The sequence below is a fragment of the Hemibagrus wyckioides genome, linkage group LG18 (genome assembly GCF_019097595.1).
Source record: "Hemibagrus wyckioides isolate EC202008001 linkage group LG18, SWU_Hwy_1.0, whole genome shotgun sequence".
NCBI lineage: Eukaryota > Metazoa > Chordata > Actinopteri > Siluriformes > Bagridae > Hemibagrus > Hemibagrus wyckioides.
In genome coordinates this window covers 8940610-8958517 of record NC_080727.1, presented here as the reverse complement: position 1 = coordinate 8958517, position 17908 = coordinate 8940610, and the positions used below count along the sequence as shown (strand labels likewise).

The 17908-nt window shown below is 41.0% G+C and overlaps 1 protein-coding gene across 8 annotated transcripts in view; it reads left to right on the top strand.

Moving 5' to 3' along the window:
• cdk5rap2 (CDK5 regulatory subunit associated protein 2) overlaps positions 1-17343 on the top strand; it is a 44266-nt gene extending 26923 nt beyond the window's left edge. For 3 of the 8 annotated variants that reach the window (XM_058414963.1, XM_058414962.1, XM_058414968.1), the window contains exons 32-50: positions 49-1714; positions 2123-2236; positions 2854-3217; positions 3449-3669; positions 3975-4026; positions 6140-6330; positions 7723-8073; positions 8200-8325; positions 8457-8573; positions 8779-8905; positions 9180-9301; positions 9420-9614; positions 10421-10486; positions 10618-10802; positions 11420-11548; positions 12163-12301; positions 12394-12440; positions 16608-16653; positions 16941-17343. In XM_058414963.1, coding sequence (XP_058270946.1) covers positions 49-1714; positions 2123-2236; positions 2854-3217; positions 3449-3669; positions 3975-4026; positions 6140-6330; positions 7723-8073; positions 8200-8325; positions 8457-8573; positions 8779-8905; positions 9180-9301; positions 9420-9614; positions 10421-10486; positions 10618-10802; positions 11420-11548; positions 12163-12301; positions 12394-12440; positions 16608-16653; positions 16941-16993 — 4311 coding nt within the window. In that variant the 3' untranslated portion in view covers positions 16994-17343. The remainder of the gene's footprint in view (positions 1-48; positions 1715-2122; positions 2237-2853; positions 3218-3448; positions 3670-3974; positions 4027-6139; positions 6331-7722; positions 8074-8199; positions 8326-8456; positions 8574-8778; positions 8906-9179; positions 9302-9419; positions 9615-10420; positions 10487-10617; positions 10803-11419; positions 11549-12162; positions 12302-12393; positions 12441-16607; positions 16654-16940) is intronic. The other 5 variants (XM_058414965.1, XM_058414964.1, XM_058414970.1 and 2 more) reach the window with 5 other exon arrangements.
• Positions 17344-17908: the final 565 nt, after the last annotated feature.

Below are 17908 nucleotides of genomic sequence, written 5' to 3'. Positions count from 1 at the left end.
AACACACTTCAAGGTACAACATACCTAACCTAATGTTTTGCTTTACAGGCACACACAAAATCACGGTTGCCAGTAGCAGTGAGACCTTCAAAGCAAAGGGACAGGCAGGGACGGACTTATCACGACACAGAGGAAAGTACTGAGCAACTTAGTACAACAGATTCTGAGCAGCACAGCCAAAGGAACAGAGGCCTCAGTGGGGCCGCTAATCAAAGTTCTCCAGGTAGCAGTTTCGAGGCTCTTTGGGATTCTGAGTCCAGGCGAAACACATACCCTGAGAGTAAACACAATGGTGAAGCCAGGCAAAATTCAAAGAATATATCTGACTTTCCACAGCCAGAACTCTTATCCCAACTGGAGTTACTGAACCAAGAATGCCAGGAAAAGGAAGAGCTCATCTCCAAGCTTCAGTTTCAGATGCAGAATTGGGAAGAGCTCCAGGCTGAGCTTCAAGAGAAGGAGCAATTGAATGGTCAATACCTGGAAGCCTTGCATGCTGCCGAGTCCACAATTGCATACCTTACAGCTTGTAACCTGGATTCTGAAAGTGGCCTGGGCCAGCCCAGTTTGGGATCTGATTCAACACTGCAACAGCAGTGCACTGAGCTTCAACGAGTTGTGCAGGAAAAAGATCGACTCAACATTCAGCTGCTAGAGTGCTTAAACACAGCCGAGGCTGCCATTGCATCTCTGACCTCATCTGATCAGCCTGAAAGCTCTTTCTCTGGTCAGAATGACCCACAAGCCTTGTGTGAGAGGCTTGAGTTCCTGCTCAACCAGATCAAGGCCTTGCAGGAGCAGAAAAATGCTTCCACAGGCACTCCTAAGGAGTCCATCTGCCCAGATGGAGGTTCAACGTCGGACCTGCAACGCCAAGCCGAAACCCTTCAGGAATCACTGTTGCAGCAGTGCAGGCTGAATGCAGAGTTGCAGGAAAAGCTCAGGACTGCAGAAGAAACTATTACAAAACTGTATGCTCAACAAAACAGCACTGCCAATGGCCAGGATTTGACTTGCAGCCACAAGTGCACAAGTCCACATGAGGATATGATAAATGAATATGAAGAGGGGCAACATAGACTGGCTGCGTGTCTTTCTGAGTGTTTATTTGCAGCAGAACAAGCAGTAGGGTCTCTTGCAGATTATAATTCAAAGACTGATCAGCTTTTGCATGGTCCTGAAATCTTGACCAACACAGAGCTTGAACAGAACTTGGACAGGCTTCAGAAGGCACTCCTGGAAAGAGATAGGTTTGTGAGCTCTGGCTGTACAGATATAAGCCACAGCACTATTGTGGGTCCATTTCAGCACAAACCAGTACAGCACACCTTACAGATTTCAGGTGCTGCACAGCAAAAGACAAGCACCCCAATTTCACAAGGACAGCAGAAACAGGATCAACAGAAAATATCAGAAACCTGGGATCCTGATCAATCAGGAAGTCCACACCTGAACCTCCACAAAAATCTAACAATGATTGTCCAGATCTTTAAACAGCATGCTCTGAAGATTTGGGAGCTTGAGGAGGCACTTAAAGTTAAAGGAGACAGTGGCTTAAAGCATGATGATGTTGTCCAGTTGGAGAGCTTGCAGAAGGCCTTAAAGGAGAAGCAGAAAATGTGTCAGAAGCTGGAGGAGAAACTGGCTTCTGCTCAGTCCATCATTGCTCTGCAGAACTCGTCCAAGAAGGATAAACAATCTGAGCGACGCAAAAGTAAGCAAAGCCTCACTATTTGATATTCATGCACTTTATATGAAAGGTCAACCGAACATAGCAAACATTGTGTCAATAGTCATGAAACAAATAACGTCTAAATGACAACTGTTACTTGTCATGCATTGTTAAGCGCATTAGTCCGGTGAGTTCTACAAGTGTAAGAGAGGGGTTAGCAGCTCCTGATAAAAGTGACTAAAGTTACCTTTAAAAGCTGAAGTGTGCCAAGTTGCTGTATCCTGTAGGTGTGTTAAGCATGCACTCATGATAATGACACTAAAGGATTATAACTGTTGTTTACAACACTGTGTAAACATGTAAAATGTGTTGTTGGCACAAAGCATGTTATATACAATAACATGGAAGCTGGATCACTCACAAGCCATTGCTCATGCTCATGCATCCTAGCACCTCGTAGTGAACAGGATGATAAGGGTATTCAGGTGGATACACAGGACCTTGGCTACGAGACAAGTGGAAGGAGTGAGACGGAGGTGGAAAGAGAAGAGGGCAGTAGCACAGGTAGAAAAGAAAGAATTAGCAACACTAACTCTCTCTTTCTATTGCACTCTTTGTGTGGGGAATCTACCAAATCTAGCATTTCTTACCTGCTTACTGGACTTGTCATGCATTTTCTGTCGCTTAATTTTATTCCAGCCAATCCTAGGTATCTGTGCATGCTAAACAAAAGAGAGCAGTTAAGAAATGTGCACTGGCTTTATGTGTCCCAGAAGATGCATGCGCTATCTTTCACATTCCCAGACTGGTAGCTGTTAAGTGACCGTGGAACAGCTAGATAATGGGAAAGGAACTGGTACTGACTAAATGCTGCATGTTCTTGCCACTCTATGGTGCACATCAGAAATGTGATGAAATAATGGAAAGATTCCTGATACTAACTATTGTTTCAGCATGCTTAACATGGTCTCTTGGAGGTGAATCATACTTGGTGATGTCAAACTTTTTCAAGGACCCCATTTCCTCATTGTTGCATGGTCATGCTGTCTTCCTGTAGCACCAAGTTCAGACTAATTGGTTCCTTCGCTTCTCCCAAATTCTACATACTTGAATTTCAACTTTAATATATTAATGCATTTGTGTTGTGTGTATATGTTTGTTTTGTTCATTGTGTGTCTCAGATGTAGATGGTGTTGCGTGTTTGGACCCTGCTCTGTCCGAATTCACCTCAGCCGACAATTTAGATACGACAGCATCCAGCCCGTCTTATCCAAGCTCACCTGATCTCAGCTCTCCCCGTCAACATGACCCCAAATCTGACCCCACCCATGAGCTCTTGCAACTCAGGTCACAGGTCAAAAGTCAGCAAAAGGTTATTGCCCAACTTCAGCGACTGCTGCCCAAGAAGTGCCTGACTGCCAAGGTTCTCACCTGTGAGGAAGAGGAGGAAAGTGCAGCAATGAAGGCACAGATTTCCCAGCTTACCATTGAACTGGAGAGAGAGCGTACAATCAACAGGAGTAATGAGTCTGCTTCTCCATCCCGGTTAGTTTAACAAAACCCACCTCCAAATGCAATATGGTGAACATTTATGACTGCATCTTTACATTCTGGGAACTTTTACTTCACTGTGACCGCTATGATAAAACTATTGCTATTGTAATGTGTTTACTTATTGATTGTTTACTTGTTTGTCAGGTGTCTTGCATTATAGCTTTTAGGTTCTTGATAGATTTTAAGTGACATGTTTAAGCTATTGAATATTTTTTTCTGCAGGATGGAGTCTCTGGTGCAGTCTCAGGCACGAGAGTTGTGTGAATTACGTGAGCAAATAAGAGTTTCACGAACGCTTGGTGCTGAACAGCGCAAGCAGCTGCTGGAGCTTCGGGGGGCACTAGAGGAACTGATGCAACCTAACGATGGGCAGAGTGCCCTAAATACAACACTTCAAAAACACCTGGACCGGAGTCTCAGCCTGCTGGACAAACTGGAGCAAGGTGAGTAAAGCAGTTCTTGACTTGAATCGCTTTTGAGTTGCATAACTTGTCACAGACTTAAAATTGACTGAATTAATATTTCATAAAGCTTAGTTTTAAATGTGATATGACTTGTTCTTGGAAAGCTAAAAGTGTATTTGTCTTGGTTAAAAATATATTATTTATATTTATATATATTATTTAATTAGAAATATTTATGTAAAATTTTGTATTAGTGTTTGGCTTTGGCTTCTTATTATGTGCATACCCTCACATATGTCTCAGCATAGTACTATTTACCTAATCACATCATTTTTATTACTCAGCAGATCCTCATGTGGAAAACGTTGAGTTGCCGGGACTAGAGCCGTTTCAGAGGTGGGTCTCTATGCATATGCACACATACGTCATACATGAGGAAAAACGTGATATCATAATAGTGTTCTAACACATGTAGGACTAACCACTTGGCATGCACTTTGTAAATTCTAGGAAAATAATGTTATATAACTCACAAACAAAGGAATAATCAGTTTAGTTCTGGCCTGTCACCCCGCAGTGCACTTTTATGCAGGCATTTTAAAAATGCCTTTTATTCACATGCCTGCAAAATGTATGTCCCAAATTTGACTGCTACTTTTTGTAGTGGAAAGATACACTGATCAGCCATAACTTTAGAACGTTGAAAGGTGAAAATAGCGTTAATTATCTCATAACAATGGTATCTGTTAAGGGGTGGGATATATTAGGCAGCAAGTAAACAGTCAGAAACAGGGAAAATCAGCAAGGGTAAGGATCTGAGAGACTTGTGGGCCAGATTGGGATGGCTGGGTCAGAACATCTCCAGAACAGCAAAAATGACCCAAGTAAGGACAACCGGTGAACTGGCGACATGTTCATGGGTGCCCAAGGCTCAGTGATGCATGAAGCCCAGGAAGAGCTACTGTTGCACAAATTGCTGAAACAGTTAATGTTATGATAGAGAGATATTAGAACAGACAGTGAATCACAGCTTGCTGCATATAGAAATTGTATCTGCAGACCAGTCAGAGTGCCCATGCTGACTCCTTTTTACTACTGAAAGTGTCTACAGGGGGCATATGAGCATCAGAACAGATCCAGGTGCTTTGGTCTGATGAATCATGTTTTCTTTTACATCATGTGGAGGGCTGGATGCGTGTGCATCACTTACCAGGGAAAGATATGGCTCCAGGATGCTCTTTGGGAAGAAGGCAAGATGACGGAGGCAATGTGATGCTCTGAGCGATGTCCTGCTGGAAAACTTATGGTCCTGATATTCATTTGCCCCCTTGACACATTCAACCCACCTAAACATTTTGCAGACCAAGACCAGCCATGGTATTCCCTAATGGCAGTGGCTGCTTTTAGCAAAATAAAGTGCCCTGCCACACTGCAAAAATTATTCAGTAATAGTTGACAAAGATGTTTGCTTACCTCATCTTTGTGCCAGATACCACACAACACCTTCAGAGTTCTATGTGGAGTCCATGCCTCAATGAGAAGTTTCTGTTTCATAAGGAGGACCTACACAATATTAGGCAGCTGGTTTAATGTTGTGGCTGATAGGTGTATAATTCATCACTAGAAGCCTTTCACTTCACAGCAGTAACGGTACAGCTGCTAATTTAAGCATGTCAATACTTGTGCTATGCACCATTGCTGTATCAGGAAGCTTGTGTGGCTGCTGGAGGAACTGCAGTGGCTGCGCAGTCGGCTAGAACGTGACAGAGAGCAGCACCGGTTGCAGATTGCCTATTTGTGTAGGCAGAACCAGAACCTTGCTTTGGCAACGAAACAGCATGTACACCTGTGAGTGGGGCTACCTGGACCCTGAGTGCAGTGTGTGTGTGTGTGTGTGCTAGGAGCTCACTTTGAGTCTTCTTCTCTTTTTCTTTTTAACATATCTGAAATTAATCTTTAATTGCATTGTCTTTAATGACCTTGAGTGTGAAGAATGAACTTCTGATTTTGTTACAGTATCTCTCCAGATTTTCTTTAGTGCATGTATTTGTTTGAGCTGAGCTTATTACACTGTGTGAATTATTGATAAGGTTTACCTTGGTTGGCTATGCCTGTTGCCTCTGTCTTTTTGCTCAGCAATGCTTTTCTTCTTTTTCTCAGTAGTTAAGATTACTTTTTTAAAGTGATATGCTCTAGTTTGAGCATCTTTCTTAAACAGCACCATATTATTCCTTCACATTTAATTGTTTCTTGCAGATTTGGCTTTATTCTTCTGAGTGAACTTCATTATTTAAGAAATAAAACATAACAGGATGTGCTGTTATTAAAAGAATAAGCAATGACAGGGTGGTGTGATGTGTCAACGCTGCTCTTATACAAACATTTTAATAAACCTTTGTCCAGTCAGAATCGAGAATAAGTTGGGTTCATTAATGTGTGTTTGTACCCAGCTACATGTAGCTGGTAGCTGCTCAGATGCCTGTTAATCAGCCGTTTGTGTCTGTGTCAGATTTACAGCCGAGCTCCAGGAGAAGGAGAAGCTCATTCAGCAGCTGAAGGCTCAGCTGCTTGGCAAAGTTCCTGGTATTCACCAGGAGTTAGAGTCTGAGATGAGTGACAGAGTCTCTAACGACAGTACTGTTTCTGTACACGACAGTCTGCACGACCTTCACACACTCACCGACAGGGGAGCAACTGAAGGTATCACTCACCACCACACACAGCCATAACTGACCTGAAAGAGAAATCCCATTCCACGTCTTTTTTTAATCCCACTATTATTGTCATGGATTCCCTTTTGAATGGTCTGGTTTCTCTCAAGGTTTCTTCTTTATATCGTCTCAGGGAGTTTATCCTTACCACCATTGCCCCAGGCTTGTTCATTAGGGATAAATATAAATCTAAATTTAAAATTTTGTCACTTTTATTCTGTAATTACTTAAAATTTTTTATGAAAAGTATATTTTACTAATTTCTAATTTCTGTAACGCTGCTTTCAGACAGTGTATATTGTTAATAATGCTATACAAATAAAATTGAATCAAAATGAATTGAAAATAGTGTAGCACAGAGGTCTCTAAAGGTTGTTTGGTTTCACATAGTCATATATTAGATATTTTTTAATGCTCTATTCTGGTCAGTCACTTTTATACAAGTGTATTGTTCTGAAAGTCAGAAAGTTACACATTTTTTGTTTAAATAATAATCACTGCACAATAATAATCACAATAATCAGTGCACTTATGGTGAATTATTCAGGTTATGAAGTTATATTTTTCTACAGTTAATTAAAAATATATATCCCAGTTTTGTCCAAGTTAAGCTCTAAATCAGTGCACCAGTTTGTGTAATTGCACTTGTTTTCCTATCAATTCACAGTCTTAAAATTGTGGTATAGTCGACCGAATGATGTGAACAGTGTCCAGTTGCAGTCCTTGAAAATATATTATTTACCAGGCCTATCAGGTTTAACCTCTTATTCCAGAGGGCTTTTGTGTGTGAGTGTGAGAGGATCTAAACACCCTTCCTAAGCGTACATTCTTGCTGAAACCTTGGCTGTGTCAGGTAAATGATGAGAATTTTTGTACTTCAAGAGCTGTGTACTGCTGAGGCTTTCGTTCTCTGAGGAGCTAACTTGCTTATCTTAATACTTTGTCAGGTAGACGTTAGTTATAGCTACTCTTAGCAAGTTCAGGTTTCTCAGAGCTCCAAAGATTACATATAGAGTCAGTTATCAGAACGGTACATGAGTGGTTCTAACTTGTGGATATACTCAGGCACAACAGGATAAGGCTAGCTTCCAGCTATTTCAGTCTTTTAGGAAGATGCTATTTAACTGACATCACACATGACTGACTAAAGTCTGATAGGTTCTGCATGGAAGGATAAGCAATTGTAAAATGAATTTTAACAATCCACCAGGACCCATGATGTGGCTGAGAGGAAATTAGAGTCAGGATGCTGTGAATATTTTTTAATTTATGGATTGTCTTCGGCAAGTTCTCTTTCCGTGTGTGTGTGTGATTATATGTAGGTATATTTATAGGTGTCAAACAGTCAAGACTATATGTGCTGTTTGGTTTTGGTCAACAGGTATGAAGTCGAGCGGTGGCAAGAGTGTTCCTGACTCTGAGCTTCATCCTTCATCAGTTTGTGTGGCTGGTGAATTGAATAGATCTCCGGGTGAAGAGGGACGTGTTTATACTCTACAGAAGGATAACAGCCGTCTGCAAGAACAGCTGAGAAAGAGTGAAGAGCTTAATGCCACACTGAGGAGCGAACTCGACCTCACTCACTCCATCCTTACACACACACACAATCAGGACATCACACTGACCACACACACTCAAAGCAGCTCATCAGTCACGCACACACACTCCCAGAGCCAAACCACAGACACCCAGCAGACTCAGAATGAGTCAGTGCACACAAGTATCAGCTCAGGTAGAGATTCTGTAGTTTCTTTTTTTTTTTTTTTTAATCTTTTCTAATACTGTCCCATATTGTTTTATTTTTTAACGTCACCCCCACCCCCTCTTTATGTCTCTCTCTGTCTTTATTTCTGTCTAGATTTGTTAATGGAGCACCTGCAGGAGGTCCGAGCTCTACGTCAGCGCTTGGAGGAAACAATCCGCACCAATGAGAGACTACGAGAGCAGCTGGAGAGAAAACTTAAGCAGGCTGAGAGAGACCCAGGTACACCCACACGCATACCCTCACACAAATACACAGTGGTCCTCTAGATGCATAAACTTTCGAGGAGTGTGCTGCTGCAAGATTTACAGGATTGTGAAAAAGATATGCAAGGTATTTTATTTATATTACAGCAGATACTCGCATCTTTATTGCTGGCTCAGAAGATCCAAGTATGCTTAACAGTGATATCCATTACCTTTGGGCTCAGAACCACACACTTAAAGAACAACTTAACCTGGCAGCAAGAGGTATACACACAGACACATATTTAACTTCAAATTCAATGAATAATATAATAATAATTAAATGAAAAATAATATTAATATTATATTAATAATTAATATAATAATATTATTTTAATAAGTAATTAATATATATAATATTAATATGAAAAGTCGAAAGTGATTTGAATATCTTTTTTATTTTTACTGAACAAATTTTGTGTCTATACAGATAAACAGAAGGAGAATGACTGTCTGAGAGAGACTTTGTCCAGACGCACGGCCAAACTTGAGCTTAGCAGAAAAGAGTGTGAAATGCTGCGTGAGGAACGCACACAATTGCAGAACAGCCTGTACAGGTAACACACACACACCACAAACAGGATAACAATAAAAATATAGATAACAGCCATAACACAAGTATTCACAATACAGCTAGTAGATCTACTCACATGCTAATAAAAATGAAGTGAAGTATGAATTTTTTTCTGGAAATACATCTGAAGGTCCTGTGTTCCTGAAAAGGGACATGTATGTTTAGGCTGCAGTCTGGAACTAAACTACTAAGACAGGAATTTCTGTTAAATATTGTCTGTGTGTATGGGTGTGTAAAGTAATTGTGTGTGTTTGTAGGCTGCAGTGTGATCAAAATCTCCAAAAGCAGCAGTTGGCAGACACTCAGCAACTTCTACAATCAGTGCAGGTTGAACTCCAGGTTCATGAACAGATCAGGAACTCAGTAAACACCCACTCAGGTACAATCTGTACATATGTACATACATACATACATACATACATACATACATATATATACACACACACAGAAAAAAAAATGGTTTGCAGTAGTTATATGTATTGTGTTCGTGTGTGTAGAAGAGGAGCGTGGTGGTTCTGAGTCTTCTGAAGTGGATCTGAAGGAGTTGTTGAATGAAGTACGGCGTCTCCGTTTACAGCTTGAGAGAAGTATCCAGACCAACACCGCACTGAGACAAAAACTGGAACAACAGCTACTGACCCAAACTGATCCTCCATCTACCATCAACATCAACTATCTCCTCCCACAAGCAGGTATACAAACACAAATACATATCTGCTATTAGATTTAAAATTCACATTAAAATAAGTTTAGGTAAATGGAGTCGATATGTAAGCCAGTTAAATTTAACTCTGGGAACAACTGAGAGTTATTTGGTATTAATAACCCCAATATTAGTATTAGTGACATTAGTTATCCCAATGATTTTAGATTAAAAAAATACTGACCACAATACTGTCCTTCAATCTGTTAGCAGCAACATTTCTGTTTCAGTCCACTAGATGGCAGTTTTACTCATCAGAAGTAGTATTACAACTCATAGTACATAATACGTGCAACAGAGTTATTTTAGAATTTCTCATCATTATAGACAGAAATAAAGGCGAGGATCCTATAATGCAACCCCTTGTAATTATATTAGATCATATTGAGACTCACCTAAGCTCTTTCTGGTTTATGTGAGAGATATAAATTCTGCTGTCATACATCTATCTCTTTCTACTTCTTGCCTCATACCACATATACACCTTATTCAGCTATTCAGTTAGCAGCTTGATACTATGGTTGGAGCTGCAATAGCTTTTAGTTGCTTTTCACTACATCTTGATCTGGCAAATTTTTCCACTTTGAGTTACCTCTGGAGTATTCCACATCTCCCACCATGTCCCAGCTGGGGCTACAAAATTGACACCAGCTATCACCTCCTAACCAATTATATGCCTGACTGTAAATTGTTTACTGTTTGGTAACATTTGTTCTGTATCATGGTAACATTTTTTGTCATATATTAGCAGCAATATACAGTTATATTCTCTCTCTCTCTCTCTGTCTGTTTCAGATGAAGGAGGTAAATCAGAGATGCTACACCAGCACTCACACACTGACCCCTCCAGCGCTGCATACGGTACATTGTTCTGTTTTGCGGATTTGCATGTTCGATTGCATAAACATCTGGTTCCTGTGAAGATGTGAATAACCTGCATACAAAAAGATTTCACCGTGCGTGCGTGTGTGTGTGTGTGTGTGTGTGTGCAGACAGCTCTAGCTCTGTGCGAGATGGTTCTCCGGCTTTGTCCCGACTGGTTCCAGGTCACAGGCTGTGGGCAGATCGATATGGGCGTCATGTTCTGGGCCTCATAGAGGATTACAGCGCTCTAAGCAAACAGATCAGAGAGGCCAAAAGAATCACTGCAGCCATGGATAAACAACTACAGGACAGGGTCAGAAGACGCACACAAACACGTGAACACACTAACTTCAACCATGTACACACAACAACTAGATTACACTTCAGGATTAAAGTAGACACACACTCATATTGCAGGATAAAATATTTTTTGTTATAAGATGTGCTGGGAAAATTCATTAAAAATAAATACATGTCTGGCATGGACTCTCAGACAACATGCATCATACATGAGTCTGTTTGGCTCAAAGAAGGACCTGAACGTCTAAGCCATGTAGCTAGCTATTCTGAAACACTGTAATAAAATTTTCCTCTAAATAAGCTGTCGTTTAACTTTTTTTTTTTATGATGACAGAGAATTAGCTTTATCTGTCAAGTTGAATGCTAGATAAAATGACTCAGGTTTTAATCTAAAAACAGGACTAGGATGAAGACCATCCTAAATTACATGGTTTGATGACTAAATCCATGGATGAATGTTAATTTCAACTTTCCTGACATCATTATTCACCTATTTATTTATTAATTTACATATTTCCCTACATCATCTCACACACACACACACACTAATTACAGTCAAGCACATACTACTACCGTGCATAGTATTTGTATTATTTCCTATTAATTATTATTTGTGTGTGTATGTGTCAGTTCGTGGAGTCTGCCGGTTTTTCGAGCAGTGTGAGCACCATGCAGCAGGTCCTAGAGGAAGCTGGGCGACTGCTAAAGCTGCTCTGGAGAGTAACGCTGCCCGCAGGAGACCTCACACACACTCAGCAGGTAATACACCTGTATCCACACAAAAACACACACACACCTCCCTACAGGGTAGCACAATGATTCAACACCTTTCTTTTTGTTGGTGCAGATAATGGTTTACCATAAAGCTGTTAAAGCTCTAAAGAAAATATTGCAGGTAATAGTTGAAAATAGTTTATTTGCAAATAAAATATGCCATTTGAGAAACTAACAACAACTAGCTTTGCCATTACTGATCAAACAAATGCAAAGATGGTTTATCTTTTGTTTTATTCATTCATATTCAGTAATACGGTTCATTTTGTGGGGTTAGTGGGATCATTATGTTGGTTTAGTACACACCATATTTAGGAGACATACCTTCACACTGTTCAATCCTCAGTTTGGTGTTTCAGCTCTGTGAGCCATTCCTGGAGTTTTTGTGGACATGATTAAAAAAGTAAATCCTCTGTGCCACAGATGAGTGCTGAATTTGAGAGAGATGAATTTAATGGTTATTGGCATTTATCGATATGTGCATTTGAATAATAGAACAGTTTTAGTTCTGTTTGTCCTACAAGTACATTTTTACACACAGTTTTACTAAAAGATTGTGTTTAGCTTAACCCCTTTTTACATTTTATCTACTGGTACAGAGTGAAGTGCTGAGGAGTGAGATCACTCAGCTGAAAAGCAGACTGTCTCAGCAGGAGCGAATGCTGACCAGCACTGTCAAACGCCTGAGATCTACCAATCAGCTCAAAGAAGGCATGGAGCGGATCATCATCGAGCAGTGTAAGACATACACACATCACAAAACAGACTTAGGTGTAACTCCTGTACAGTACTTAACTTTTATCTTTAACTACTACTGTTTATCTTTCTAGTGTCACTGACACACAGAGTGTTAAAGAAAGCACGAGGAAACCTTGAGGTGAGTTAGCACAGTCGTCCTCATTTATTTTTTCACTGCTAATTCAGGAAGACTGAAATGGTCACAGTGACTAACGAAAAAAACCGCAACACAATAACTCTCCACTAAACAGTAACACCACTGATGTTTGGTTAAGTAGATTATATCTTATAAATAAATAACTAATTGATAATTATAATAACACAAAGACAAAATGTATGGCATTAAAAAAATTTCATTTCAAGCGGATAACGAAAATGTAATGAATCAAAAACAAATGTTGCTTTTAAAGGTACTGACATCATCAAATAATATGTGTATTCAATAAATAATTACATAAAAATTCTTTGTGTGTCTAGTATAGAACGTACTATGATACCATATTTACACCGATCAGGCATAACATTATGAGCACTGAGAGGTGAAGTGAACAACACTGATGATCTCCTCATCATGGCACCTGTTAGTGGGTGGGATATATTTGGCAGCAAGTGAACATTTTGTCCTCAAAGTTGATGTTAGAAGCAGGAAAAATGGACAAGCATAAGGATTGAGCAAGTTTGACAAGGGACAAATTGTGATGGCTAGACCACTGGATCAGAGCATCTCCAAAACTGCAGCTCTTGTGGGGTGTTCCCGGTCTGCAGTGGTCAGTATCTATCAAAAGTGGTCCAAGGAAGGAACAGTGGTGAACCGGCGACAGGGTCATGGGTGGTCAAGGCTCATTGATGCACGTTGGGAGTGAAGGCTGGCCCGTGTGATCCGATCCAACAGACGAGCTACTGTTGCTGAAATTGCTGAAGAAGTTAATGCTGGTTCTGATAGAAAGGTTCAAAATTCAAGATTCAAGAAGCTTTATTGTCATTTCAACCACATATAGCTGACGCAGTACATAGTGAAATGAAACAATGTTTCTCCAGGACCTGGTGCTACATAAACATACAACAACAAAGTTCAACAAAAAAAACACCACCACAGAGCTAGGACAGAAGTTTGTCTTAGCCACGTAAAGTGCACAGTGTGCAGCTGGGTGCAAACTGAGCATAGACAAGACAGTGCAAAGAAAAAAAAAAAAAAATACAAGAAAGACAACACAAAAAACACAGGACACTTAGCGCCGAAAAAGAAAGAAAAGACCAAGTGTAATGGAATGTAAGTGAAATAAAATAAGATAAAATGAAATGATGTAAAAAAATATTGTGCAAAAATACAAAAGCAGCGGTTGAGGTAGTGCAGATAGAAATAAATATAAATATAACTATAGCAGCAGATGACAGGTTGAGGTAGTGCAATAAGTAATGAACAATATAAATTGTGTGTGTGTGTGTGTGTGTGTGTGCGCGTCCACGCAGGCGAGAGAGAGAGTTTGTGTGTGTGTATATGTGTGAGAGAGACAGAGAGTTGTATACAGTTCAGTCCTGAGTGTGTGTGTGTGTGTGTGTGTGTGTGTGTGAGAGAGAGAGAGTGTTCAGTCCAGGGTGTTGAGGAGCCTGATGGCTTGAGGAAAGAAACTGTTACACAGTCTGGTTGTGAGGGCCCGAATGCTGCGGTACCTCTTTCCAGATGGCAGGAGGGTGAAGAGTGTGTGTGAGGGGTGTGTGGGGTCAGCCACAATGCTGTTGGCTTTGCGGATGCAGCGTCCGGTGTGAATGTCCATGATAGAGGGAAGAGAGACTCCGATGATCTTCTCAGCTGTCCTCACTATCCGCTGAAGGGTCTTGCGATCTGAGATGATGCAGTTCCCAAACCAGGCAGTGATGCAGCTGCTCAGGATGCTCTTGATGGTCCCTCTGTAGAACACAGTCAGGATGGGGGAAGTGAGATGGGCTTTCCTCAGCCTCCTCAGGAAGTAGAGGCGCTGAAGTAGGAAGTAGATCCACCGAGGATCCGTCGATGAACAGCAGAGAATCTGAGAGAATCTGCAGAGAAAGCAGAGACTCTGTGCTCTCCTGAAGTCAACAACTATCTCTTTAGTCTTGTCGACATTCAGGGAGAGGTTGTTGGCTCTGCACCAGGCTGTTAGATGTTGCACCTCCTCTCTGTATGCTGACTCGTCGTTCTTGCTGATGAGACCCACCACGGTCGTGTCATCGGCAAACTTGACGATGTGGTTGGAGCTGTGCATTGCTGCACAGTCATGAGTCAGCAGAGTGAACAGCAATGGACTGAGCACACACCAATGGAGGAGCTCCAGTGCTCAGTGTGGTGGTGCTGGAGATACTGCTCCCGATCTGGACTGACTGAGGTCTCCCAGTCAGGAAATCCAGGATCCAGTTGCAGAGAGAGGTGTTCAGGCCCAGCAGGCTCAGCTTCTCAATCAGCTGCTGAGGGATGATTGTGTTGAATGCTGAACTGAAATCTATGAACAGCATTCGACGTAGGAGTCCTTACAGTCCAGGTGTGTGAGGGCCAGATGGAGGGTTGTGGTGATGGCATCGTCCATGGAGCACTTAGGACGATACGCAAACTGCAAGGGGTCCAGTGAGGGTAGTAGCTGTGACTTGATGTGCCTCATGACGAGCCTCTCGAAGCATTTCATCGCGATTGGTGTGAGTGCGACGGGACTATAATCATTGAGGCAGGAAACCGTAGATTCAGCAGAGGGACGATGGTCGTTGTCTTGAGGCTGGATGATGGAGCTGCTCAGCGAGATGTTGAACATATCAGTAAAGACATCTGCTAACTGTTCTGCACTCCCTGAGCACTCTGCCAGGAATGTTGTCTGGTCCAGCAGACTTCGCTGGGTTAACTCTGCATAGAGTTCTCTTCATTTACATTTACATTTCTGGCATTTGGCAGACGCTCTTATCCAGAGCGGAATACAAAAGTGCTTTAAGTCACTATCATTGAAAACATTAACACTGGTTCAATAGGTTACAGACTTAGGATACCATTCGCCTAAAATTGGATTTTTTTTTTTTTTTTTTTTTTTTTTTTTTTTTTTTTAAATAAACCAAGTTGGTGATTGCTTGGATGCCCTGCCACATGCGCCAGGAGTCTCTGCTGTCCTGGAAGTGTCCGTGGATTCTCTGGGCGTGGGCGTGCGCGTGCTTCGTGCCTCTGATGGCTCGGGACAGTTAGGTCCTTGCTGTTTTTAAGGCCGCCCTGTCCCCTGCTCTGAAGGCGGAGTCTCTCGACTTCAGGAGAGCACGCACTTTCGCAGTCATCCATGGCTTCTGGTTGGAGCGTGTGGTGATGGTCTTGGAGACAGTCACGCCATCGATACATTTCCCGATGTACCCGGTCACTGATTGCTGTGTATTCCTCCAAGTCAACAGAGTCGCCGATGGTTGCAGCCTCCCTAAACATGTCCCAGTCAGTGCACTCAGAACAGTCCTGAAGAGCAGAGATGGCTCCTGCTGGCCAGGTTTTAACCTGTTTCAGAACCGGTTTGGTTCGTCTAACGAGTGGTCTGTATGCTGGAGTCAACATAACAGAGATGTGGTCTGATTAGCCGAAGTGGGGTCGGGGCCCCGCACGATACGCGCCGGGAATGTTGGTGTAAACAAGGTCCAGTGTGTTCGCCCCTCTCGTAGTGAAGTCCACATGCTGTGTTAGAATACACAGTGCATGATGGGTCAGGGCTGTTTTAGCAGCAAAAAGGGGACTAACACAATATTAGGCAGGTGGTCATAATGTTAACCAGTAAGCAAAAAACACCCATGATTACCTTTTTTTTGCCACTGCTGTGCAATAGAGCAAGGCCCTTAACCCTTAATTGCTCAGTTGTATAAAATGAGATAAAATGCAAGTCGCTCTGGATAAGGGTGTCTGCCAAAATGCAACAGAAAAAAAAATCATAGAGCTGAAACTTTGACTTCAGGTTTAATCTTTAAATATTATGTAGTGTATTAATAATTTAAAATGTTGTCATAGGTGTATTTATATTCTTTATATAGTCTAAATGGTAACAAGATGTCTCAGCACAGGTGTAACAGCACAGGTAGTTTCCACCTGTAACCTAATCAACAGGTTGATTTTAATGCACCTATTCTAATACGTTATAGTTTCTGTAGTAACAGCTCACACACAGACTTTTACACAGACACTATAATAACTAGATAAAACGTGTAGGCTCCTACTGCACCTTTTATAAAATGACTCGGTTATGGAGAGTATCTAGCACACTGGTACTAATCTCTCTCTGTCTCTCTTTTCTCACCCTGTTCTGTAACCTCTCTGTTACAGTCTAAGTATTTCAATGTTTTGGGGATAAAAGACCCAGAGATGGAAGGTTAGTTTTAGTGATGATGTATATGTTGAGAGGATTTTGTATGTTTGCATTAAACTTTCACAATTTGCATGTTGTGCAGAAATAAAAATCTAGCATGTCTCCAGACTCTTGTTTTCTTGGCAGTGTTCTGAATTGTGTGTGTGTGTGTGTGTGTGTGTGTGCATGAAATTGCCATCCATACTGCTCATTTAGGCCAAACTTTCTTCCTTGTTTTATTACATGACTTAAAGTTTCAAATTTAGTGATTATACTCTGGCATTTAATGACTAATTTTGCTTTTGTTTCAGGAAGTCCCACTGAATGCCCAGTGACCAGTCAGCAGACAGACATCCCTCCCTAACCCTACTCCGTCAATCATGTCTGATGTCTGAAGCACAAATTAGACGCCTTTACAGGGATTTCTTCCTTAAGAGTATATTAATGTGTTTGTATTTAGATTTGGCGACACCAAATGTAATGCACATTATACAGAGACTTATCTCTAGTAAATACTGAATGTCTTTTAGTTTTGTATTTAATGCATTTTTAAAGTGCTACTTTCATAGATCCTGCTCTTTGTCTACTGCCTGTTTGATGTAATGTCAGATTTTATACTGTATTCATTGGATAAGCACAGTTATAGCTCACCTAAGAGGTTGTGGTACAGATGCATTAAAACTCCTCAGCACTGATTCAGTGTCAAGTCTTTCTTTTGAATAAATGGATTTTCTGTACTGGATGGCTGAAATGTTAACGGTGTAGATTTAAGAGTTACTGATGATGACCAATGATGTTTAGGTTAAGTTTGAAATATAATTATTCTCAACCTAAAAATTAAAGGATAGTTTAAAAAGAGAATGCCAAACATTTTACTCTATATTCTCATTTGAAGTCCGGTTGTATTGTTCTGTGAGCTGTTTGTTTCAGAGGTACAGGGTTTATTTTGTATCCATTGTCCATGTAGGCTTTCTCTGGGATTTCCTGTAATTAGAATAACAGGAAATCCCAGAGAAGGCCTACATGGACGATGGAAGGTATGAACCAGGTCATGGTATAATCATGGTATAATTGGGTCAAGATTAAGTACATAAAGTGGACTGGAATACAATTCTGTAAGGAAGATCAGATGTTGATTACATTAGCTTGACAGATCGTAAGCAAGGAAGATTTTATTATTATTATGAATTATTCTAAGCACAATCATTGCGTTTGGTGCATTTAATGTGCTCAGATCATATCAATATCAACGCCCTGAAATATTTGATAATGTTTTAGT